Source organism: Sylvia atricapilla, chromosome Z, assembly GCF_009819655.1.
Source record: "Sylvia atricapilla isolate bSylAtr1 chromosome Z, bSylAtr1.pri, whole genome shotgun sequence".
In the NCBI taxonomy this organism is placed as follows: domain Eukaryota; kingdom Metazoa; phylum Chordata; class Aves; order Passeriformes; family Sylviidae; genus Sylvia; species Sylvia atricapilla.
In genome coordinates, this window is record NC_089174.1 from 67,775,105 (window position 1) to 67,801,258 (window position 26,154).

The 26,154-nt window shown below is 41.5% G+C and overlaps 2 protein-coding genes across 2 annotated transcripts in view; both read left to right on the plus strand.

Annotated features, from left to right (window-relative positions):
* The window catches only part of LOC136374278 (serine-rich adhesin for platelets-like), a 206,126-nt gene that overhangs the window by 87,835 nt on the left and 92,137 nt on the right, over window positions 1–26,154 (plus strand). The window lies entirely within an intron of this gene.
* LOC136373859 (protein unc-13 homolog C-like) lies at window positions 20,485–22,525 on the plus strand. Its single transcript, XM_066338873.1, has one exon. The coding sequence runs from the start codon at window positions 20,510–20,512 to the stop codon at window positions 22,523–22,525; it is 2,016 nt and encodes a 671-aa protein (XP_066194970.1). The 5' UTR covers window positions 20,485–20,509.

Here is a 26,154-nt window from a genome sequence, read left to right on the forward strand (position 1 = left end):
AAGGGCCATAGAAGAATGCTAGAAATGGAGCTGAGACCATCTGAGTCCAACTATTGCCACCGTATGCAAAATTCCCCTCTTTGCACCTTGTGCTCTGGTGATAGAGGTTGTGTCTGATTTGGAATGGGGCACAGAAACCTGTGATTTCCTGATCATCTCGACACGACACTCATGCGTGGTGCTTATCAGGAGAAATTGTGAGAGTTTCATCTGACACTGGAGTAAGCCAGTTGCTTCTTCTCAAAATACGGGTGCAATGGGAGAGGTGGGTGGGGGGACTCCTACCTGCCACATACGCAGCCCATAAAAATAGCACTGGCTGTTGGGAGAGCCAGACTTCACACTCTTATTTTTAAGGATCTGTGTGGGAGGAGGGGATATTTCCCGGTTCTGTGTATTACTGAAGCAATCTGTACAAGAAATGCTGCACCAGAGAGATAGCAGTGGGCTTCAGCTTACAAAGCGCAAGAGTTGAAGAAAAGATGAGCTAACCAGCACTGGCTGATAGCATCATAAATGAAGCAATAACTATTTGTGCAATGTTAGCAAATACACTGAATAATAATTCAGCTTTATTGGAAATGCCAAAAGGTCAGAAGAAAGAGCCTAAGACTTCACAATTTTTTCTTCTAGTATTGCTTTTCTTTCAGTTGTTTCTTGTTTTCCAAGCTGTGTCACTACACAACTTGTTTAGAGGTACAACAGGGTTGCCTTGCATGCTTCTGAACCAAATTTTAAGAGTCATGTGTAACTGAAGTCTTCCAGTACCATGCATCCAAATTGAAGTAAGGCAATTGTTTTGTTCCCCCTCCCCATTGTAAAAGTGGTACTAATAAGTCAAAAAGTTATTAATACTGCATAATACAATGCCTGAAGACATCAGTACTCCAGTTTTGCATGATGCTACATAGTATGTAAAATCGAATCATAGAATCATAAGATGGCTTGCACTGGAAGGAGCCTTAAAGATGATCTAATTCCAACCCCCCTGCCATGGCGAGGTACACCTTCCACTAGACCAGGTTGCTCAAAGCCCTGTCCGGTCTGACCTTGAACATTGGCAAGGATGGGGCATCCACAACTTCTCTGGGCAACCTGTGCCAGTGCCTCACTATCCTCACAGTAAAGAATTTCTTCCTAATATCTAATCTAAACCTACTGTGTTTAAGTTTGAAACCATTTTTCTTTGTCCTGTCACTTGTGAATGATCCTTCTCCATTTTCCTTGTGGGCTCCCTTCAGGTACTGGAAGGCCACAATCGGGTCACCTTGGAACTTTCTCTTTTCCACACTGAACAATTCCAGCTCTCTCAGCCATGCTCCATCTCTCTAATAACCTTGATGGACTCCTCTGGGCTCACTGCAGCAGGTCCCTATCCCTCCTGTGCTGGGACCCCAGCTCTGGATGCAGAGCTCCAGGTGGGTGTCACCAGAGCAGAGCAGAGGGGCAGAATCCCCTCCCTCCCCTGCTGCCCACGGGGCTCTGGATGCAGCCCAGGACACGTTTGGCTCTCTGGGCTGTCAGTGCCATGGCCAGGGCATGTCCAGCCTCTCACCCACCAGCACCCCCAAGTCCTTCTGGGCAGGGCTGCTCTGGCTCTGGTCATGCCCAGCCTGTGCTGATACTGGGGGTTGTCCCTGCCCAGGTGCAGCACCAGCACTTGGCTTTGTTAATCCTCATGATGTTCCCGTGGACGTCTCCTTGATCTTGTTCAGGTCCCTCTGGATGGCATTCCATTGTTCAAGCGTGTCAGCTGGAAACAGAATAGCAGTTTTATTTTCTGCATAGAAGTCAAGTGGGTCTTGTGATACAGCAAATGAATGCTGTCTATTAGGATGGAGTTCTTACTGAGTTAACTCTTACCAAGTTAACAAGAACTTTCTTTGCATCCAGACTCATTTCTTGGCATTCAAATAGGATAGCCATATAACAGACACACACATAGTGCCTGCTGTCTGCTCCTGTTTAGAGTCTGGACAGTTTTGTGACATTGTGGAGGACCAATCAGACGAGCCAGATTTGGGTCAGACTGTGGTTTCATTTCTATTGCTTTGCTGGTTAATGACTGACACCTTAAAAAGTGCTTTTCAGTGGTTCCCCCTTGGTTTAATTTGAAATCTAGAGGTGGTAAGGATGGGACCAGTTCTTCCTCTCCTTGACTGCTGAATTGGTAAGAAAAGGTCTGCAGCCTTTCCTGGCAGTCTGTGAGCTGGGTTTGTAACACACCTCCTCTGCTGAAAGGCACTTGAGAACATCAGTGTATCAATATCTGTTCTGCAGGAGAAATTTGCTTAGGTTATTGACAGCTCTATCCTTCATGCGCTATAAAACTAAAGATAATTTAGGCATAAAGGTGGGATGAAATCCCAAATCTAGCTTGAGATTCTCATCTGTTGGTCGTGTGCAGGTACCAGATGCTGGAAGGGCTGAGGTAAATCTGAGTACCAGTTTTCTGGGGTGCTTTACGCAGGGAATCTTTTGCTGACTGGTGGCTTTGCGTTCAGGTTTGCAGGATGATGATGTACCAAGTGAGCAGTGCTGCTGTCCTCTGGACTATGGGAGTATGTGCTCACAATAGGAGGATCCTGTTTAAGTTGTGTTTATGCACTGGTTCAGTAAGAGAAGGAAGGGCTATTCTGGCTAAAACTCATTTAGTCTGCTCTCACTAGTAGGGCTGTAGAAAGAGTTACAAAAAGAAAGCCTTAGTGCCTGGCAAATGGGACATTAGTAAAATTAATTGCTTTGTGCTCCATGCTACACTGTGGCAAACCACGTAGGTGATAGGTCTCTTCTGTCTATATTTATAAAATACTTCTGATATGACATGTAGGAAACCAGCAAATGATTTGGAGAAAACTGGGACTGTTGCAAACATCAGAGAATACAAGTTGGAGAGGGGACATCAGGGCAGCCCAGGGAGGGAAGGTGCTGAGGTTGTGTGAGATGAGACCAAACAAGTATAGCTCAGCTTAGTAGACTGGAAACTGAGAGCTGACATTGCTGCCATGTACTAACAGAGCATGGGAGTAAATATTGGCAAGTTTACTGCTATTTAAGTGAAAGGTTAATGTTAGCACAAGAACAGAAGGACAGAAGAGCAAACCCAGACTAGAAATCAGAAAGTGATTTTTCTAATTGTTAGTGAACAGCTTCCAAATTGATTTCTTTGCCCTTTCTAATTAATCTAAAACCAGTTCTTTTTATGAATGCTATTTTATGACTGTTGCCTGTAGGAGCAAAGAATAGAGACTTCAGCATCCAGACATTCTCTAAGGAGAAATGTCCGTGGAACCACAGCCCCCGCCATGGGGCTCGGAGCGTGTTCCTCATTGCATGGCCTCCATGTGTTCACTCTGCCCACCTGCCTGCCTTTGCTGTCAAGCTGCCATATTGCAGGACCCTCTGGGTTTCCAAACACAACCAGAGGTGTGTAGGAGAGGTATTTGCACCTTAGAAGCTCGCACTGAAGTGAATTTGTGAAAATAATGTTGTCGCCCTTCTTGGGTGGTGGTTTTTCCATACAGTTGCACAGCAGATATTAAGGATGCTAGACTGCATGAGAGATTTCTTGAGGAAAGGTGTTCTTAGTGACTCATGCCTGGTAATGGACCTGTCATAGATGCAGTTTCCTTTCCTGACAGATGTTCAAGTGGTAATAGTTCAAAAAATAAAGTATAAATTGTAAACAGGTTTGTTCTTAAATCAGATTTTAGGAATTCCCCATGGGATTTCAGTTTCTTATTTAGACCATAAATTGCAATTGAACTCTTAGTCATTGAAAGTTTTTGAAAAGCTAGCACTTGAAAATCGTTTTATAGGAGACCTTAAAAAGCAATAGCGACAAAATCAGGGACATGCACTAAAAAGGATATAATAGAGCTGTCCATCTAGAAGCAAATATAGATAAATCAGTTCAAGACTCAATTCATTTAGCCTCACTTCGGTTAATATTTTAGGTTGTTGCATACAAGAATATTTGAAATACAAATAGAAATTGCTTTATGTGAAAGATCAGTTTATTTTAGCCATGTCTCCATCTGTGTTTTATTTTTGTTAATGAGTCAATATTCACCTTGTATTTTAAGATAGCAAACACATTTTTTGAGAAACTGTTATTGAGAAACTGAGAGTGCTAAATTTTAATGCAATTTATTTATATTTTTCTATTTTTATTCACTCTATTATGTTAGTGCAACAGATTGAAATGCATGCAAGTTTTTTTGTGGTATCTCATGTAACGAGTACTTGAGGGATCCAGTTTTGTCTACACAAATACCTATGGATTGGCTGGTGTATTCACTCTGAATTTTGTTATGCCTAATTTAAGAAACTCAATTTAAAGCAAGCACAACCCTCCTTCATAGTTTGTGACATGGATACATATTACTCGTCCAAATTATATCACTTTATTTTTAGTTCGCAGTAGTAATGGCTTGTTAATATACAAATGTTTACAGCTGCCAGAATCATCCCTTTTTAATCTTGCCATTACATCCGTTTCTGTGGGAGGGTGGAATGATTTCTGTGACCTGGGACCACCAAACAGCGGCAGCAGCTTTTGGAATAACCTCGCCAACCCTCAGTGTCTGAGTGTGTTTTGGTCCTGCCCCTCCCATCACAGACTTTTGCCAAAGGGGCTAATTGGCTTCCCAGTGACTTGACCCAGGTCAGCTGTGTTATCAAAGCCTGGTTTGTAGTGCAGTTTTCATCCTCTTGCAGAGGCTTGCTTAGTCCAGGCTGCTTTTTTTTTTTTTTTTTTTTTTTTTTTCATTTAATTTCTTCCTCTACCCCTCCTAGTTAGCAGAGCAGGCTGACTGGATTTCCAGAGCTCCTTAATTCAGGCCCAGTGTGAGCCTGTCAAGTACCTTTACTGGAGGTGCGAAAAGTGTGTCTGAATTTATTAATATGGGGGTGCTTGCTGGAGTTGACTTTGTCAGACCTCTGATGTAACAGTTCTTTTTTTCTTGTTCAATGTTTATGTTAATGGTGTCCTCAAAGACTGGCAGAGCCTTGTATGGGGTTCAGAGCAAGTATTTGTGGGGCATTTGGGTTCATTAATCAACTGCTGCCTTCTGCAGGGTATATAAATACACGAAATTATTCCCACCAAGAGAAAAGCATATTACTTAAGCCAGGAGATAAAATGGTGAAGGTAGGATAGTAAAAATGTTTTCTCCTACTTTTTGAAAGGGACATGTGTAGCAATGAGAAGGAAGTCTCTGTTAGAGGATACAACCTGTTAGCAAAGATAGCTGGGCATTGCTTTGTAGGATTTTTAGTTGTTATTCCCCTGCCATGTTATTACATGATGCTGGACAAGCCACTGTGGCTTTTGGAACGGTTTTTCCATTTCCTCTCTCTCAGATCCATGAATTGATTTCTGGTTATTTGATTTAAGATTCTGGAAATTAGTTGTCTGAGCACTAAGTCAAGTAGCTGGAAAACCAGACTTTCTAGTGCTTGATATGGTCCCTGCTTAGTTACTTTTAGAAATCTGGGGTTTGTTGTCCTGAGATGAATGTTCAGAGAATAAGCTCTTGACCTGATACTGCCCTTGTTCTGCAGTTGTAATGGGGACTTCCTGACTTCACAGGTATGCTGTCAAAACACCAATTAAGCTTGAATTACTTTAGTAATATGATGAGGAGTGCCCCTTAGCCTACTGCACGTAATGGTAGGGCCTGCCTGTGATATAGTGAATAAAGCATGCCATCATGCTTTGAGTAACACCAAGGAAACAATATTAAATAGTTTCTTGTTCAGTGAGCAAAAGGACACCCTCTTCTAGCTGAGAAAGGGGCTTACCTTCAACCAGAGAAAGAATTGTAGATGTTCATGTAGAATGCTACCTTGTAGGATTAAGGCACTTACTTCCTTCAGCCATATCCCTTTGTGTAGGAGTGACCTTGCAGAATGCATGGATGGTTCTTTGAGAGACTGTTTTCATGTTCTCAGTGTCAAGCCCAGGTAGGAAAAACTCTGCAGTGTCTGAACTAAGCTGTGTTTTGCGAGGTTGTCCTGCAGACCATCTGTGAGGCTTAATGTACCCTCAGGCTTTTAGCCAGCTGTGTGTGTTACCAAGTAGTTATCTTACCTGAGATAGGCTTTGAAGGATAAAGAGCAATAAAACTGAGATGTGAAGAGATTAAATAGACCATCTATCTTCTTCAAAAAGCATACCTTAAAAATGTGTGCACTTCCACTTGTTAAAACTGGGATAGAGATTTTTAGCTTCCCTGATAATTTATGCTCACTGCTGATTAAAAGCTTTTCCAGGTGTCTAACCTAGCTTTCCACTGCTGCAAATCAAGTCTGTTATTTCTTTATATGTATTTTCGATAGAAATGCTGAATTGTTTACTTCCCTTCTGCTTGCCTCAACCAGTTCACTGGGAAACTGTTATCCTTACTTGAGGTCTGTGTTTCATATAGTCTGCAACTTTTCCTTCCCAGGTTTCTTGATCAAAAAAGCAATTACAGCTCCAACTGAGAATATAATTACAGGTTTTTCTACCCACAGCACATGTCTGTGCCCAGATGCCTTTGCATTTTAGGGATGCTGATTATTTAATTAGGTGTGCAATTAACACAGTGATTGTAATTTTCCAATTTTGTAGGATATCAAGTCCTTATGTTTTTAATGCTGTTAGGAGGGAAAGATATGTAATTTGAAGGAGGAAGCAGCAGAGGGAGAGTTTTCTCTGCTGTAAATGCTTCCTTGCTGCCTGTTGACTTAAGGTACTTAAGCCGACTCCAGTTTAAAAACCAGCTTAATACTTAGTAATAGCTGCTTCCAGAATGAGGGCATCCAGCTGGTTAAAATTTTCAAGTCATCTGAGTTGTAGAAGGCATCATCATTTTTTCAAGAGTCCATCTCCTAACTGTACTTCTTAATTAAAAGTAGAAAATGACCATTCAGCTAGGGAATGGCTTCAGTGCTTTCAGATGGGCAGCCGAAACCCTGGACAAGAGCTCTGGGGTTATCCTGATGTTTCCAGGAGTACATTAAAGAGGGTTTTACGTCTATCATTGTTAGGGCACGAGGAGACAACATGCTTCCCACAGCCTGTCGCCTGACACAGCTCTGCTTTTGAAGTCTCATTACCCTGACTTTGAAGGCTGGTGTGGGTTGTGACGAGTGGGGTCTGCATTGTCTCGGTGCTGGCTTCTGAAGGGAGCATGGTGTCTGGGAGACAAGGCTTGTTCCTGCCCCAGAGTAGTTGAAACCTACTGAATGAGGAATAAAATAGCCTTTTCTGTGAAGTGTGTGAAGCTGATATTGTTTGGTTTTTTAGTATCCCAAAATCAAAAGTACAAACAAGACATCTCCTCATTGAGACGAGAGGGATGAGCAGGTTTAGCACCTGCATTTAAAGGCTGCCATCTCTGAGGAAAGGCATTGTCATTGTAACAATGATTGCTATAAACTAATTAAATAGAGGATGATAATATGAGGGTTTCTAACTTTATGACCGATACTCCCTTAAGGACTTTGCACCTTAAGACTTCCCATGTGGGACTAGATCTGTTCAGCCTCTGGAGGAGTTTTTTGACTGGTGTGGTAGCAGCAGCCTCAGGTGGACAGAGATGGGAGAACACATTGCAGGCAGCTCCAGGGTCTCTGATTACTCTCTGCCTGATAAAGATTGGCGTAAACTATGAAGATGTAATGTTTGTGGCTCTTAAAAAATATTAGTGTTATGTTAATTCTTTTTTTTTTCATTAACCTCACAAAAATCCTACTCTTTGAATCTTACTATGTTGTTGGCCTTGGAAATACTCTTCATTCTTAGGTATGTGAAGTGTTTCCTCCTGTTTGTTAGGATATGTTGGTATCTCAGGGTTCAGCAGATGTCCTTATAGTCGGATGATGTTAACATATGGAATGTAGTCATATTTCTATAGAGATGAGTCAACCCATGGTTTGGTCTCAGCCATTCACAACAAATGAACTGAGGTTACCTGACTTTGGAACGTAAAGAGTCCTAATGCCTCTGATCTGTAGCATTTTTTTCAATGAGCTAGTGCCATTCTCATTGTCTTTTTATGAAGAAAATAATTCATCTTGTATGACAGGAAAACAATAAACTTTTCAAAAGGTGAGAACTTCAGAAGATTATCTTCTTTGTTTTCTTGAAGTCTTTCAATGTAATTTCAGTCCATAATTTTTCCATGGGGCTCAAGGTGCTGTGGGAAGTACCTGTGTCTTTCTTCCCTTCCAAATTTGTATGTTATCCTTGCCTTAGCCCTAGAGGGAAAAGAAAGCCATTAGTGCTTTGAATGGCACTTTCTTAAGTTTGTTCTTTCATCTGACAGCAACATCTTAAGTGTGTGTTTCATGAATATGTTCTAGAGCTACTGTAAGGACGGCAGCATTATTGACAGGGCAGTTTAAAATGCCTGAGAATGTACAGTCTCATCTCTTTCAGGCTCTGTCTCAGCAGCAATGCTTGGGTTGTGTGATGCACAGCTCCCCAGAGCTGGTATTCATTGAGGACAGCTGCCAAACAGTAGGAGGTCATTAACTGCGTTTTCATTAACACTTCGTCTTTAGACTGCTGATTGATTTAATCTTCTTGTGGCTTTGAAGAAGATAATAAATAGCATGTTTTCAATTCTGAGTAAATTGATAAACTTTGCGCTGTGTATTTGAGATCTAGTGAAGCACCGAACCTCCGTCTGTGCCTTACGGGGAGCTCTGTCTTTTGGAGATGCAGCGGGCAGTGTCACCTGGGACAGATGGTTCTTACATTTTTCCCAGTGAAATAAAAAAATTTGTTTTAGAGACCTCTTGGCTCAGAGATATCCAAGGCCATTTGGTAGATGAGTTAAACCTGAGAGTGAGTTGGGCATATTTCCCTGCTGTTCTAGACAAGCATTTCTCCATTGACGTTTCCCTCTTTACTTCTCCCCGCCTTGTTTCTTTGTTTCATCTCTCTGTGTAACATTTTTATCCTCTAATTTCCATAGCCACTCAATTCTCTACCTGCCCCAGACCAAGCAGAAATGTTCTTGCTTGTCTTCCTGCAGGGAGAAGGGGCGTAAGTGTGCAAGAGGGAGGAGTAAGACCTATGCTTGAAGAGTGCTCATTTTCTTTTGGTTAATCCGCTCGTGCTCATGAAGGAATTGCTTACTTTTTTACAATTTTATCAGTAATTCAGTACTTTACAGGAATGAAATAGATAATGAGGATTAAAAAAGAAGAAAGGGTAACATATACCTCGTAGACATCAAAGCATTTGGCCTATATAGCTGAGCCAGGCTTTATCAGTTCTAATAATTCCCTGCTGGCTCAACCTAAAATTAAAATCTGTTGGTGAATTAAAAAATTGCAGTAAGAAGTATTTAAAATTTTAAATGGAAGTTTATTTCTCTAGTAGAAAGCAAATAACTCAGTGCTCTGAGCCTTAAGGTAAAGCATACACTTTCTCATAAGAGTTTTTTATGTGCAAGTCATGGCTATTTTACTCAAGAAATTATTGTCATTATTTCAGAAAAAAAACCTCTCTAAAAAACAGAGTCTGTCTCAATATCCTGCGCATTAGGTAAGGCGTTATAAATACGTGAAAGGTGCCATCTTCCCTTCTGAGGTCACCTGGTTTTTTATCTTTTTTAACCACATTGTGAGCTGTGGTAAGGGCAGTGACATTTGCCAACACTTCCTTGCTCATGACCGCCTTTAGTATTGTCACCTGGCTCTGCCTAATGAGATTTGCTCACTTTTTCCATGTGTTTTTCTCTGCTGTTCCTGTAATACAGCCATGGGAGTTATTGAGATTTTATGTGGCAGTGTTTGGAAAATGGCGTGGACTCTTTGCATCTCAGGAACTATGGCTGGAGCGTTGTGTTTCTCTGTGGTACATTTTTGGCTTCGATATGTTATTCTCTGGTACTGATGGCTGCAGGGATGCAAAGACGAAGGAAGAAAAAGACAGGATGAACAGAGGCAGTGATGGCAAGATGTCTTGACTCCACTTGTAGTAGGATCTTTGGAAAGAGTAAGGCATTTAAAAGCCTATGAGGCTGTCTAGTGGATACTTTAGGTAGAGTTTTAATGTAAATAAAAATATGTCTGAAGGATACCCACTATTTTCTTTTTAAACTATTGAGACCTCTCTAAGAGACTAAGAGACCTCTCTCAAGATCTTTCTCATCTTACTCATAGGCAGAGCTTTGAAGATTCTAAGTGCCATTCAAATCCTGGATTGCATTTTATTTTCTCGACTGAGCAGTCTTCATCCTTATGTGGATGAATTTGATGCAGAGCTTTGACTCTGAGCTCAAGGGCTATAATCACTGTGTTTAGTAGAATCATTCCTTATTGCAGTCGGACTCAGTGCTCTTAGTTGGGTAGGAACCCTGCTTTCTTGGCAGAATGCAAACATATTATGAGATACTCAGGGTCAGACTCTTAAAATCCTTTAAAACTGAATCACTTTTCAAAATCTGACCTATACTCCCTGCCCTCCAGCAAGGCAAAGAGCAAAAATGAGAGTGTTCTGGGGGATAGAGGATATAAGAGACCATGAGGAACATCAGCCTTACACAGGATCTGAAAGGAGGCTGGTAACATGATTCCTGTGCCTGGCTGAAAGGGGCAGTGCTGTAGCTGCACATGGAGAGAACAGGGATACAGTTCACCAGTGGTGCTGCTGAGACAAGGTATTGTAAACTGTGACATTAATCTGTATGTGAAACTTGTTACCCAAAGCAAACAAATGAACCAGGACACCAGCCTGGCTGTTAACAGCTGGCACAACAGCAAGATGCTGGGATGGAGCTGTGGCAGCAGAGGGTTGAAGGTGCCAGGAGAATATCCACTGTGGTGAGGGCAGGACGGGGAGCACAGTGATGCTTGGGGAAGAAATGGTGAATTAAAGTTGATGTTGGTGTAGGTAAGATATTGAAGGGGAAGTATCGTTCACAGCAAGGCTGGCTCATGAGGAGGTAGGAGGTATTTGAACAGATGGGAGGATAAGTGGCATTTCCACAGCTAAGTCGTATAGGCCTCTTCAAAATCCCACCCCACTGTGAAAAGACACTGTTTTGAAAGATGCAGTGAGTTGTTCTTGAGCAACACCAGCACTCACACAGTGCCTTTGATGCTAGAGGCAGAGAAACAGTATTCGGGAAAGAGGTGGGTGTTTGTGTTGGGTGCACAAATAGGGGGGACAGGATAAAGGGAGCATTTGTGGGAAGGGGTATGTGAACATGGATCAACTGGCCAGTAAGTTTTTCTTAGTGGCAGTTTGTTGGATGCCTCTGGAGCATGTTGTGGAGCAGATAAATGGTGTCTTTAATTCAGGCACTTCTTGCAGGGATGAGTGCCTGCTGCTGCTCACTCCCAGGAGAGAAGTGTCAGTACAACGTGAGTGGATCTGATTCTGTGCACAACACTTCTGCAGTCATTCTTTTATGTAACAATGTGACTTTTATTTTTGGGAAATGAGAGATCAACGGGTGTTCAATCCCCCACACTTGTAGCAGAGCTGGTACTAGTCTTCCTTGGAAACTGGATTCATTTCAGCAAGGGCATAGCTGAATCTTGTGGGTTAGTCGGGGGGTGAACAGGAGAGATAAAAATAAACCTCCATCTCAGAGCTGGGCACAAAATCTTCTTGGAGCTGATTAATTATGTTGAGTCCTGGGCTTTTTTCCCCAGCCCCCCTTTTCCACAGTCCCACAGGATGCCAGAGTGCTTTTCCAGCAGAGATCTGCTCGTTGCGCTGCGCTGCACTGCCTGCTCTCGTAATGCCAAAGGAGTGCGTTTTGTCTTTAGTCAGATTGGCTCCATCAGTTCGTATTTCCTTCTGAATGGATAATAAAGTGGAAAATCATTTTGAGGCAAGGAGTGAAGAGGGGAGGCTGCGTGTGTGAGGAGCTAGGCAGTAGGCAGCTGACGAGGAGGAGTAAAGTAGCTGCACGGCTTTCTCTCTGCCTCTGAAGTACAATATTTTCTGTTGAGTCACATCTGAAGAGAAGGTTGAAGTTTTAACTGTACTTGATACAGCCTGAGAAAGGGAAAAGATGCACTGTGGTGGGGAACTAAAGAATTTCTGTTGAGGGATGCTGCTGGAAGCCAAAAGGATTTCTGCATTTTTAGCTTTTGCAATCATTAGCTTCTGCTGGTTTTTGCTTTTTGGATTTTTAATAGCTGTTTGCATTTTTTATTCCCTTCAACATGCCTTCAACTTTACATGATTTTTCATGCTAGTGCTGCTGTGGAACAGGAAACTCTCGGTGCCTTTAACGTTGCTTTCCCTGATACCTCAGATGGGACACCAACAATATGCTGATAATCTCCACAGTGAAAGTTCATTATCTGGTGAACCTTTAACAACATTAGGAATTCTTCAGGACTTGTATTTTCTATGAGAACAAGCTGTTGTATTCTGTAGTTTTCTATTAATTCTATATATTTCCTTTACATTTTAACCTTTTGTTTTGTTTTGAAGCAGCAAGGTAAGTGAAAAATTGGAACAAATGAAGTGCCTAGGTATAAACTGCAAGTAGGCAGCAAGCAAGAATCGCTCTTTATTTTTAGAGTGGGCTCTCTGTGTGCGTGTGTGTGTTTACTTTAGCAATACAATAGCTCCATTGGAAGCTGTCTGGATTTTAAAATGTGCTTTGTAAAAACAATTTACACTTAGTATGTTCATTTGTATGCTCTATTTCTTAGATTTTGTTTTCACCCATTAGACACTAATTGTAGATTTCTTATGACTGGTATAATTGAGGTTGTGTCTGTTTACTTCTCATACTTCTCTGTTAGGAGGGTTTGTATCTCAGCTGGAATTTGACATCAAAATCACTATGGGAGGAAGAGTTAAAGGGAAAGGAGCTTGGAGATAATTTAAATTTGATCATCTGAGAAGCAAATAACTTGAAGTAATTAAATTACTAGTTTGATTCTTCCTTAAATGTCATTTAAAGAAGGTTTTGGGTTTTTTTTTTTTAACACAGAATATTTGTCATTGGCCTGATTTCTTGTGCTGAGAAGCTTGTGAGTTGATGAGATGGAATGACTGGCATGCAGGAGCAATGAGGATGCTGTAAAAGCTCGTGAATCAGAGCAGATGGTGTGACTGTTTTCAGATACCTTTTCAGTTTTCATTCCATTTATATGGGCAGGTTTCTTTTGCTGATGGACAAGCCTTTTGGGGATAAACCTAAAGACTTAATTCAGAATGCTAAGGTTCTCAGTGCCTGAGATGAAAAGGAGAGAGCTTATAGAAGTAAAGCTGCAGTTTTAGCCCAGGAGGATTTTAGTTGCCATGTCCTGTGTTTTAATATCATGAGCTGTAAAACCCTAATTATTCCATTTGCTGTATATGCTACCTTCACCCAGCCTGGCTGAACACTGCCAAGTGTCTGTCCAAAGGGAGTGCAGAACAGGTCAGAATCAGTGAGTAAGATTGTGTAGAAGCAGTCTGTACCAGGGCTGTGCTCTCTGTCCCCTGACAACAGAAGTTGGGTCTCCTAATTTATCACCCTGTACTGGTGAGCATTGCCTATCCCTCCCCTGCCTGCATGTCCCTGTGAACTGAGGCATTGTCACCTAGAAAACCAGCTCCAAACATCCTCAGTGAGTCATCAGAGTTTTGAGAAAATCCATACTAATGAGTGGTTTATGGTGGTTCTTCTCAGAAATGCAGGACTTGGAGAGTTCACACTACTGGTCCAGCAGTAGTTCAGCACAGGGCTGTAAGTTGGATTGCAAGTAGAGGAGAGGCACAGTACATTCTGTCTCTTTTAGTCTAGGCAGAGCTCTTAGCATCATTCAGCATTTTCATAATAGTGCATGCAAACCTTATTTAAGCTAGAAGTACTGTGTTTGTACTGACAGTGTTGTCTATTTTCTTTCTGGTTAGAGGTGGCTGAATAATCAGAGACCTTTCCCCAAAGTCTGGCAGACATTTCTAGAGTTTTCATCCCATGGCCAGCCAACCTGTTAGCATGCCATAATTTGTTTCAGTTCTTGGAGCTGTTTCGTTTACACAAGAAGTTGTTCCTTGATGCTGGCCATGTGCTCAATATAATGCTTTGTTCTTAGGATTCTGATTTGGGATAAGTCCGTTTTAAGAAACAATTAATGCTTTAGGTTGTCGTGGGCAAGCCACCTACTGATTGATTTAGCTGTGTACAAAACCTCTGTACTTTGGAAATACTTAGTTCAGGGTACTGCTGAAGCTAATTATTTCTTTATTTGCTCTTAAACTCCTGATAGCTGCTGCTCAGGTTTTGTATTTGCTGGAAAGGAGTGAGGTAACTTTTACATAAGATAGACAAAAGCAGCTGTGATATCTATTTTCAGTAGTCAGTTATCCCTTTTGCCTTTTCCTCAGCACAGGGTTGTTTCAGAACTAGGTAGGTGCCTCAGAGTTATCTTGCTGCTCACCAGGCATGAGCCTTTGCACTGCCATGGTGGGCAGCTTGCAGCCTGTGCCTCTCTCTGTGCCTAGGGACAACCCCTATTTCTTTCTCTGATGCCGCCTTTTCCTGGCTACCAGGTGGTGACAGACCTAATTTGTTACTGCAGGCGATGCATCGCTGTGCCAGGCACTGCTGCCTCCAGGCTGCATGAAAAGCTGGGATAGAGGGATGCACATGGAATAAGCATGTTGAGGCACTGAAGAATGGAAGGACTGCCTGGTGCTAAGGTGTCTTCCAGGGGTTCCCAAGGCCGCTGGATTTAAAACCTAGATGTCTCAGTCCTTTTCCATCTGTGCTCACAGAAGGGATGCTGTCTGGATGACAGACATTAGTCCTCATTTTACAGAAAGCTGAGACACATTTAACTTCTGGGTTTTTTCCTTGGTCACCTGGCCTCGTGTAAAAGGTGAGAAATAATTGTGATGTAGAAGGTGCAGAACTGTGTTATATGCAATGTTCCCTGGATTGGCTTTCCACCCTGAGGGTGACTGATTGACCTCACTTGACCTTTTGTCACTTCCATCAGATTGCTCTGGAAAGTTTTTAAGTATGGTTTTTTTCTGAAACGTGTCAGGTATGAAGGCTGGCTCTCATTGATACCTTCACTGAAGTGTTTTGTTGTCATTTTTCCTTAGCTGTATTGAAACAAATGTTGTAGCTACAGATACAAACTGGAAAATATATTTGGAAGTGTTTAAAAACTTATGAAAGTTCTACAGATAGGGCTGGGATGTGGTTTTGCAGCTAATGCATTAATTCCCAGACAGGAAGTGTTGAGTCTTGGCAGCAGAACTGTGAACTGGTTACCAAGGGACTGAATAATAGTTCTTCTCCTCACATGGTTTTATGTAAAATTGTCATCCTTTTGTAACTACTGTATTTTTAATGGCATGAATGTATTTCCTATTCAGTCCACTTTGGAGTTCCTCTGTTCTGCACCTTACTTTCAGCCTAAATGTCCTGCGGTGAAGATGTATCTCAACAGTATGTTTTGTTCTCCAGCTCTACTGCTTTTTGCCCAGGATTGCTCAGCTCAGTACCTTGTTGTTCTAATCATCTGTGCTAGGACTCAAAAGTTAGAATTTTTGTTAATTATCAGAAGGTTTGAAGAAAGGCACATTCTCAACAGCAAAGCAATGATGCTGTGTTCAGGTATGATCCAACCCAAAATTAAATCTAATGATATTAATTGGAAAATTGCAGGCTCATCTCCAGAAGTCAAACAGCAAAACTGATGATAACCCTTCATAGCTCTGTCAAGCCTTGTTAGGATTCTTTCAGCAATTATTGTGTTTAAAAATGCTGTAATATTCTCAGGAAGACTCAATGTTTCAGCATGCTGAGTGCTGGGGCGATGTTGCTATGGCAGCCTTAGCCATGATTTCTTTCTCTTTTAAATGCCAAAATTTTTTTCCCCACAATGTCCTGCATTTCAGTTGTTGGTATCCTTCACGTTTAAATCACACTTTATAAAGTAACAAGACCATTTATCAGGCATTTTATTTATTATTGCTTTTCCTAGTGTAATTTCTAGTACAGGTAATGCAATACCACTTTGTGTGGATGATACTGCAAATATAATGTAATCAAAAATATTCCACTCAGTAGCATGAGTCAATAGCCAGAGAAGCTGCGGTGAAATGTTTTTCTGATCATAGTTAATTGCTTTTATATCTCTTTTCTGGGTTCCTTGAACATGGCATCTACCCTGAGGTACCAGCACCTTCTAACATGATGCTGTGGGGAAAGGTGTCTCGGTATTAACCTTAGTGTGATGAAAACCAGATAGCGATTTACAAGGGGTGTCAGATATCAGAATGAGCTGCCCGTGGGAGTGGTGGAGTCACTATCCCTGGAGATACTGTAAAGACATATGGATGTGGCACTGAGGTATATGGTTTAGTGGTGGCCCTGACAATACTGGGTAAATTGCTGGATTTGATCTTAAAGATCTTTTCCAACCTAACTAATTCTGTGATTTTTCTAAGACACACATACCTCGTCTAGCAGAATTTTTGTCTTCTAACAGTGTGGGGCAGTGCTGAAGGCACACAATGGTGCCTTTGTCTTGAACCATACTGGTCCAGCGTCTCACAGAACTGAAGATGCTGATCAGAGGGGGTTGCAGTCTCCCTAGTGAAAGCCTGGGTCTCTGTTTTATGCTCTAAGCATAAAACGTGGCTGATCCCCAGCTGATGAGCAGAGATAATGTAATTGCATTCTATTTCTTTGTGGGATTTCTCGTGTTCTTTTTTTCTCATTCATGGATGGTGGCATGACATGCTTTTACTCCTGTTGTCATGGCAAATCTGCATGTCAGGAGAAAAAGTATCTGTTGTTCATGTATAACAAGGCTATTTCAGAAGTCCAGTGACAAGGTAATGAGATGTGCAGTGTTTGTGCTAGCTCACCTGTTTCCCCTCTCTAAAATCCTAATGTCAACTTTGTCTTCATGAGAATAGCAAAATAACCCAAACATCCCTAAGTAAAGCAGCAGTGTATTCCTCATGTTGAGCTTGAGCCTGGATCTGTTTGGAAAGTTGGGGAACATAGAAATGGTGGTGCCTTGCATGCTGCTCTCGTGCACATCCTGAGACAGCTGCACTGAACTGAGCATAGAGTTCTCCTGGAAGGAAATGCCTGCTAACAAGGCAGTCAGAACAAACCTTGTGTAGTCAATGAAAGCTTGCAGCATCTGGCAGGACACCAGGATGCAGATATTATTTCCTGAAAGACTTGATTTCTTGTTATGTGTTAATGTAATTCCTGGAGTGATCCTGGAAGAGGAGTTCAGCAGGGATTTGCATCTAGATTAGGTTTTGGGTTTTTTTCCGGGGTGAACCTGCATTAACTTTTATTGTCACTTCACATGTCTGTGCTACAGAAAAGCATGGCTCTAACATAGACAACGCAAGAGAAATAAGTGATCTTTATAGGAGACAAGTTGCAGAGCACCCAGTCTTGAGCATGGAAGGAGACAGGAGCACACACAGAGCACTGGGTGGAGAGGAGGAGGAAAGGATGTGGCAGGAGGCACAGAGACATTTTGGGACCGGCCCACAGAATGAGTGAATGCTCAGAGCTTCAGGTCTGAGCATGGGCTTGGGGTGGGGAATGGAGGGAGGAAGCCTGTAGGAGAGGGACAAAGAGGGTGATTCTCTTACTTGATTCTTGGCATTCCACTCAGTGGGCAGTGATTTGGTCTTGGTGGTAAACAGTGATTTCTGTTCATTTCCACCCACTGTAGAGAGAGGTAGAAAGGCTTCCCTGAGCCAGAGCTGCTGTCCACGTGTTCTGCTCTGGCCTTTTTCCCAGCTTTGGAGGGAGCAGTTTCTGCTCTCCTTGGGGAAAGGTGGAAAGGTACTGCTGATATTTAATGAAATCAAAGATGTGCTTTTGAAAATGTCCAGCGAAGTAGATATTCTTGTGTCTGTGTGAGTGTGTATATATATATATGTATATACACATATACACACATATATATATGTATGCGCACACACATACATATATATACACATACATATATTTACATACATAAACACACACCCCCCTACATATACATATACATATGCATATGCATATACATATACCACAAATGCTATATATAAATAAAAATGACAGGACTGTACTGTTTGCACTGAGCTGCCGGCTTTGGAGCTTGCTGCAATCTTGCAAGTAAGTGTTCAGCAGGAAAAAGTGATTTCTGTAAAAAACTGCTGCTCTTGAGTATTGCAGCAAGGGAAGTGAGAGTGAGCTCTGTCTTGAATTGATTTTGGTTCTTTTTTTAACTAACGTGATTATTATGCCCCCTCTGATGCCTTGATAGCTGTGCGCAGAAGGAAACATGATGAAGACTGAGCTTTTTTGAGGGAAACGTTGCACAAGCAGATGTAGGCTTTTCTCCTAGCACTTAGAGTTAAATATGCTGGACAATATGTGAAATGAGCATTTCTGTGTGCTACCCTCAAGCAACATGTGTAGGGAGCCACAACTGTGCAGCTTTTTTTCCTGGCTGCTGTTGAATTAAATTGCTTACTCTCCAAGAGTTCACTTCTTACGACTGGTACAGAAGTGACTTTTTGATGTTAAACATCAGTTGCCCACTTGAGTGAAAGTGGCTAAACTGTGTATGTGGTAGAAGAAGAGAGTTTGAGAAAATATTCGTTATGTCAGCCCTGTTTTATGAGGAAATAGAGAAAAAAAGAAAAAACAAACAAAAAATCCCAACAGATTTTTCTGGACCAATAGCCTGAAAATCCTAGAAAATTAAAATTTACTTTCTTTAAAGAAGCTGGCAACCAATCTCACAGAGAACTTGTTTAGCCTACAGAAGGGCTGGTATTGCCTTTGGTACGGAAGTTCAGCTGAGATGCTTCACGATGGGACTTAAACCTGAAATACAGATGCAACCTCTTTTATAGCATATTAATTAAGTGAAACAATAAAAATGAAAGACAGTTACCATAGGTCTTAAATAAAACAAGAATATGAGAAAGATTATGTGCTTCAGGCAGCAAGTACAAACTGAATCATCAAATCATCGCTTTCTTTCCAGTCACCTTGCCTCCAGGAGGATCCTGTGTGGTCTCTTTTGTGCCCAAATCTCTGGAGGAAGAAACTGATTGTATGTTGCTTAGTAAGTAGGCCAGTAAAAGTACGTGGAAGTTTAAAGTAGTTAACATAGTGGGGTTTTTTGTTTTTATTTCGCTCGTTACAGAGGAGATTTAAACTGGGGAAAATAATCAACTACAAAATCTCCAGAGCTGGAGAAGAAGTGACATGCAGAAGCTTCATCCTGTCACCTGTCAGCTCAGCCTGTTTGTGCATATGAATGTGTGGCATATTTAACTACAGGTTAGCTTGAGAGCTGAGGTTTTGTTTTTTTTTTTTTAGTTTGATTCGTTTTTTGGGTGTTTTTTTTTTTACTACTTCGTTGCAAGATATTAAGATGAAAATAGCAAAATAGTAGAAAGGTTTTATTCCTAAAGTCTGCCATCCATTCTTCTTGCCATTACATCACTTCACACAATTCCTGTGGGCTAGTTGGTACTGCACTAAGTTAAATTTGCCTTGGTTTGAATAAAGAAAGGATGAAGATTGTGAACTTGAAAGGAGAGGAAATGTGCAATGATAGAATTTCTAATGTCAAAACTCTGTATTTGGGGGGTCGTTAAATCAAACAGTGCACAATTGCCAGGAGTTCAAGCTTGAGAGTAATTTGCAAACCTAGTAGAAAAATGACCACAGAACTGCTTTTTCAATTTGACCTTTTTTTTTTTTCACTCCCTTGAATAGAAGAGGGAGTGAGGAATACTTATTCCAACAAAAACCTGATCAGGGGAGGTAGCCAAAACCAAGACAATGTCTGTACACTTTAAATAGCATATCCTCTTTCTGTCTGATTTTGTGTGTATGCTGATTTTAGGTTTTTGGGTTTTTTTAATTCTTCTGCTTAAGTTACGTCGGATACTTCTGTCTGAACCAAACTGTAATTTTTTTTCCCCTCTTTTGGTAGCTGCCTCATGACAGAATAAAAACTGGATGCAAGTTGTGCATTGGGAAGTGATTGATGTGTGCTTGAGCAGCTTGTAGCACTATGAGAAACGCAGGTGCAGCTGATGATGTTTGCTAGAAGTAGATTGAAAAAGCAAGAAAATGAAATTTCACTTCTGCACAGAAAACCTATTGTAAAACTGCAGGGCAGGAAGCAATTCCGGAAGCAAAAACTCCATTTGTTTCTGCGGGACAAAATGAAGAGGCTTCTCCAAGGCCAGGTAGATGATAATTCAAACCACGCACATCGCTGCCAGCTCTCCCCGGTGGAGATTGAATCAGACATGTTTGTTTGTGGAATCAAGAGGAACTCTCAAAGCACTGAATTTTCCACGGCTGGAGGGGACTTCCATCAGGTTGGAGGACATGATTCCCAGGGAGTGAGTGAAGTGTGTGTTGGTGAGGTGGAACTGAACTGGGGTGGCTATGTAAAAATACCATGTTCAGTTCAACAGAATAAAAAGGACTTGCAGGGGAATTCTTCTGATGGTATCATGCAGACTTCTTCTGAAATAAAGGGCAGAATGTCTGAGAGGCAGGACCTTTCTTCCCTGAGCATTACCATGAGCTGGAGGGATGCAGCTGAAAGGCAAGGGTGCTTTCCCCAGGAAAAGACCATTGCATACAAGAGTCGAAGAAGGCAATCAAGAGACCGCTCAGCTGATGTGGTTGATTACATTGTTAAAGAGCTACAGGGAATAAGTCGAATCCAGACAGAGATTGCGGAGCTCCGTCAGCACCTCACCTTGATAAAGGGCTCTGTGGATGAAGTCTCCAGCTGTGTGGACACAGTCTTGAGTGAGATAGAAGGCCTGCAAGGTGGTTCCAGTGGCAAAACCCAGGGTACGCATGTTCGAGAGCCAAGAAGGGAGGTACAAAAGGAAGAACCAGTGTTGTATTTTTATGGCATCCCAGAGGAAGATGGCGAAAACACAGTAGAGCTTATCTGCAGCTTTTTGTCTGAATATCACTGTTTCAATGGTATTCAGTGCAGTAAATATATAAAAGATGCCTATAGGTCAGATATTGGTACAGACAAGCCATTAATGCCAAGGCCAGCAGTTGTAAAACTTGTGAGTTGTGAACAGAGAGACTTTATTTTACAGAAATCTATCCTTCTGCAGAGCTCAGGGGTTCGGGTTGCAACCAGTGAGGAGCAAAAGCGGCAGAATGGCCAGAGGAGCCAGAAAACAGATTCAATTTCTTCACAGTCTGGCTTCAGGAAAAATAATCAGAATTCGGTGAATCCTGATGGAGCTCAGAGAACTGATGCAATTGGGAACCTTCAGACAGACTCATGCCAGGTTAAGTATAAAAGCATGAATAGGAAAGCACAGTGCGCAGGGGAGAGACTTGATTCTGTGCAGAAGTCAGCCTTGACCGAGAAAGACACCTTGATACCTGAAACTGGAAAGGAAGCACGAACAATAAGCTGCAGTGAGCCGCCTTCAGATGATAGGGACATTTGCCAGGCCTTTGTTGAAGCTCCCCAGGTGGGCAATTCACCTAAATCAGGTGATGGAAATCACTGCTGCTCGTCTGACTCTTCGGGCCATGCAAGCCAGATGTGTGCGTCAAGTAATGGTAGTGAGCAGAGGCTTGACATTAAAAGCATCACTGAGAATTCTTCTTCTCTTCTAGAAAAAGATGAGGGGATAACAACAGAAGAAATTGAAACAGACTATGATAACTCTTGCAAATTCACCAGTACAGAGAAAGGTGATGTTCAAAGAGAAGATGTTTCTAGTGGGGTGACAACCATTAGCTATGATCATACAACAGATGAAATGGCTGATAGTAGTGACAGTTTGAAAGATATGATACAAATGGACCTGAATGATCAAGATCCAACTGATCAGGTCTTTAGGGATGTCCTGGAAAATTCCCAGTATTTCCTTGACCACTCCCGAGACAACATTGATCTTGTAGACATGAAGTTTTACACTAATAAGCTTGGGAAGGCTATTCACCACTTCAGGTCTGCTCTGCAAGTGGTGTTCCATAAACTGGAGACAAGTGATTCTGAAATCCTGTTGGAAAATGATAGTGGCTTACAGATGGATGATGACAACACGCTTATGCTGACCAGTTCAGGTATGGGTGGCAGCTCTGACTACTTTGCAGAAACCCCTCCTAGTCAGTCTTCTGAGAGCCAGGCAAATGCAAATGTCAACAGTGACACATCGGCTCAGATGCAATTTGCTCCTTCCAGTCTTTCCTCTATTTCGCATGAGCCTCCTGTTCCCAGTGTGCTGCCATCATCTGACCTTGAAATCCCCACGGGGCAGCAGATACCTCCTGAAGAGGCTGGGGAAGATGGGAACCGTCCAGCTGAGCCAGCAAAGGAGTGCAGGCCCATGAGCCTTGACAAGGTGTGCGCAGAGACCATCTACCTGAACAAATGCATCAACAATTTCAAAAATGTGCTGAGGGAAAAGAGACAAATGCGTAGGAGACTCTTAAAAGAATTAGCACAGGAGGGAAACTGGATTTCTGCTGAGGAGACAAATTCAGGTAAAATGAAAAACAAATGTTTTTAAGGAGATGTCAAAATCTGGTATTTGTGCAGCCAGCAGCCAGCATTCTGGGGTGAACTGTGAACATTCTGTGAGTTTGTTAAAAGTTTTGAGCAAATAGTTACAAGGACAAGTACGCGCACTAAACAACAGCACTGACAAAACCCCTTAAAATTTACTGTGTAACATGCTAAAATGCAAGCTTCACTTTTTGAATTTGTTTTTTCTTTGAGAGAGGGAGATTTGCAGTGCTTCTTCAAAATAGCAGGTGTTAAGGTTTTTCGTCATAATTCGTGACTTGGTTTCTTGTTAAATATAATAGCTAAGACATGTGATAACAAAGTGTGCATTTGAGCTATAAGTTGCCAGATTTGCAGTTTTGTAGTTGAGTGGATCTAGACTTAAAGTGACTATCACAGAGTGGGAGTTCTCACTGTTTTATCACTGCTAGATGTTATCCTAGTAGAGACCTTCAAAAACAATAAATAGTAATAATAATAATAATTTTAAAATTTGAAAAGTTGAGACTTGTATTTGGTATTGTTTCCATAACTCGTCCATGATGGAAAATTTTTTTGTTTCTGGGGAACTACCTCTCTTATTTCCAACACAGATTTTGAAATGTATGACCACAGCAGATGTGAGCTGATACAGTGGTGGAGCAGTGTTGCTAAACCATTTCCTTAGGCTGTGGGAGATAGAGATGGCTGCCGTCTTTTGATGGGACATGTTTTGACAGTCTTGATGTGGTAAAACAGAACCTGCAGTGTAGGTCCATCTTCCCCTTGCCCTCCAGGCTATGAGAAGGCTTTCTCAGTGTCATCTCTACAAGTCACTACACATTTAAGGAAAGAGGCTTTGTTTCAAGAGTGAAAGTTATTTTAATAGCTTGAAATCTTCATGTACTTCTTGTGAACTTCCTTGTATCAAATACTGTGTTCACTCTTGCAATCAAGAAAGCTGGTCAGAATGATCAGGGGGGCTCCTCTCTCCACTGAAGGAATCATCTAATGCCAAGTGCTTTTCGAGTGGCTCTGCTTTAATTGTGAAGAAACAATCTGTCAACCTGTGTTTGATTTCTGTACCAGTCATCTTCTCAGTTGTGCTGATCATAAAGCTGGTAATCAGCTCTTTGCTTTCTTATTTTATACAAGGTCTTTAGTCGAGAGTTGGCTCAAACAGTAAGTTTTTAATGAGAGAAACACTGGGATTAGTTAGTGGGCTTGGCACAGATTTTTTTTTTCTTTTTTTTTTTTTTTCTTTTTTTTTTTTTTTTTTCCTTTTTGGTAGTGTTTGTGTGGTGCTCAAGTCCTGGACATATGTCCTAATTTTAGAACCTGAGGGAACAGACAGTGGTTTGGATTAGCATGTGCCATAGTACATACAGCAGAAGTACTGAAATAGCCTGTTTCTGAATGTGAGAGGAGGCTGCGCATCTCAGTAGAGTTTAAGCAGCACAGACATGTTCACAAGGCAAGAAGTAGCCAGAACAATTGAGGAGGAGGAGCAGAGCTGCACTTCATACCTTAGATCCAGCTCCAGGGTGAATTGGGATTTCTCATCCTCCCTGGTTCAGTTCTCTTGAACATTATACAGTGATGTGACAAAAAGTTGGTGGCGCTTGTATGCGACTTCCATAAAGGTAGATCTACAAGGTAGATTTGGCAGTTGAAGCTATTAAAATAAGTGTGTGATGAAGTCACAATGTAGGAAATTTTCTTTGAGAGACAGGAGTCAAAGGTAGTGGAAAAAGTGGATGAAGGATAAGAAAAAGGAGACCTCGGGGAAAAAGCCCTGGAGATGCCAGGAAGCAAAGCAGCCCAGACCCTGACAGCTAGACAGGCAAAGAGTTAGAACTAGATGATCTTTAAGGTCTCTTCCAACACAAAATGTTCTGGATTCTGTGATTCTGAAATACTGTTGTTTTGGCATGTGTTTTTCAAGAAAGAGAGGCTACAGTTTTATGTCCTGCTTCAATGCACTCAAGTTTGAGCCAAGCTTTTATTTTCTTCCTTTGGAGAAAGCATCATACCTGGAATGCAGTGAAATGTTGTTGGTTTGCTTTTTTTGCCAGCTGTAGAAGAGTGTTTGTGTCTTTAAAAATGTAATTTGTTCTTAATAGCCTTTTCAATTCCTAGATAAGGTCTACAGAAAACCCAGTTCTGCAGCTTTTTCTTTTTTTTTTTTTTTTTTTTTTTTTGTTCTGAATCTGAACCTCACATTTGCTCAAAAGTTCAGTTCAAGGTATTTTCTTAAATGTGTTTGGCAGCAGCCTCCAGCAAAGGAATGGAAGATAAGTTTGAAGGTGTCAGTAAATATGCGTGTTTTGGTGAATCAGAGATGATGCACTGGCATAAAGGTTTAAATTATTTATAGTTAGACACAGATGCAAATCATCCGAAGAACCTGGCAGATGGATATAAATAATTGTTGTGTTTAGCTGGAAGTCAAAAGAAAAAAATAAAATATCCCCTGGAAACCTGAGGAAGCTTTTAAAGTTTGAATTTGAGAAAAAGAAAAAAAATGTAAGTGAAGATGATGATAGTTTGAATTTGTTTAAAGTAAAGCCCTGAAATGCTAGAGATTTTGTGTGATTTAAGGTGACTGCTCAAAAGTGAAATGGTAAAAGAATTCTCTGATCAGGTTTAGCCAAGTTAGTCACCATTGATGAAGCTGTGAGTGCACGTGTTGTAGTGAGACAAAAGTTTTTAAATTTGTGTCAGCAATTACTCAGAGTTTTGACAAATTTTATATTTTGCCTGAAATTGTCCCTAACAGCCTTAAACTGATATGGCTCAGAAATCAAAGATTAATGTGGATTTTACGGGTTTTTTTGTGTTTTAGCTTTTTAAAATTATCCAAAAATTAGTCTAATGCAAGTTTATTGCTTTGTGTTTGCATAAAAATAAGTTTGACCTATATTTGAGAAGCTCTGGTGCCTTGAGGTCTTGAAATTTGGCAGTGCTAGCCTGTGTCAAGGAATTTTCTGTGGAAAATCAACCCCAAATGAGCGGAGTGAATATGCTTTTGAAAAATGCGTAGTTTGCATATGCTCACTGGTAGCTTGCTACTGTTGAGCTGTTGCATTGCCAGAGACTCCATCTGTCCTCAGTGTTTTCCAGCTGGTGGCTAAAAGCAGGGTTTTCTGGCTTGATGTGTCTGAGAGCCACAGCAGACCTTACAGGGGACACAAGTCCAGGTCTCCCACATCTTCTGTGCTTCAAGACTCCATAGGAGAGGCCAGGAAGGAATAGAGGTCAAATGCAAAGGAATTAAAAGCCCGTAAATGAGGGATGCCTGGATCTGCCTGTGATGCTCTGAAACCACCGCAGGGACCAAGTCATGAGAGATTTGGCTTGGGTTGGCAGGGCTTGGGGTGGCTGTATAAAAAGAAGGACAAATCCAAAGGATTAATGTGGAATTGTGTCTGTCTAAGTGAGACGGTTTTGCTTAATTGAACAGGACACCAAGAAGATACAGAAAATTACTTCAGAAGAGAACAGTCAGAAGGGTCCATGCCAGGCAAAACATGTTCCCATCTGAGTCTGGAAGGAACCCAAGGTTTCCTTAGTTTCTCCAGGTCAGCTCGTCTGTGCAGAGCAGACTGCCAGAACATAGCACTTGTGCCATACTGTGATTGCAGCATCCTGTTG

What these genes read in the sequence shown, in the direction of transcription:
- LOC136373859 (XM_066338873.1), top strand. Translation starts at nt 20,510, where the DNA reads ATGTCTGAGAGGCAGGACCTTTCTTCCCTGAGCATTACCATGAGCTGG.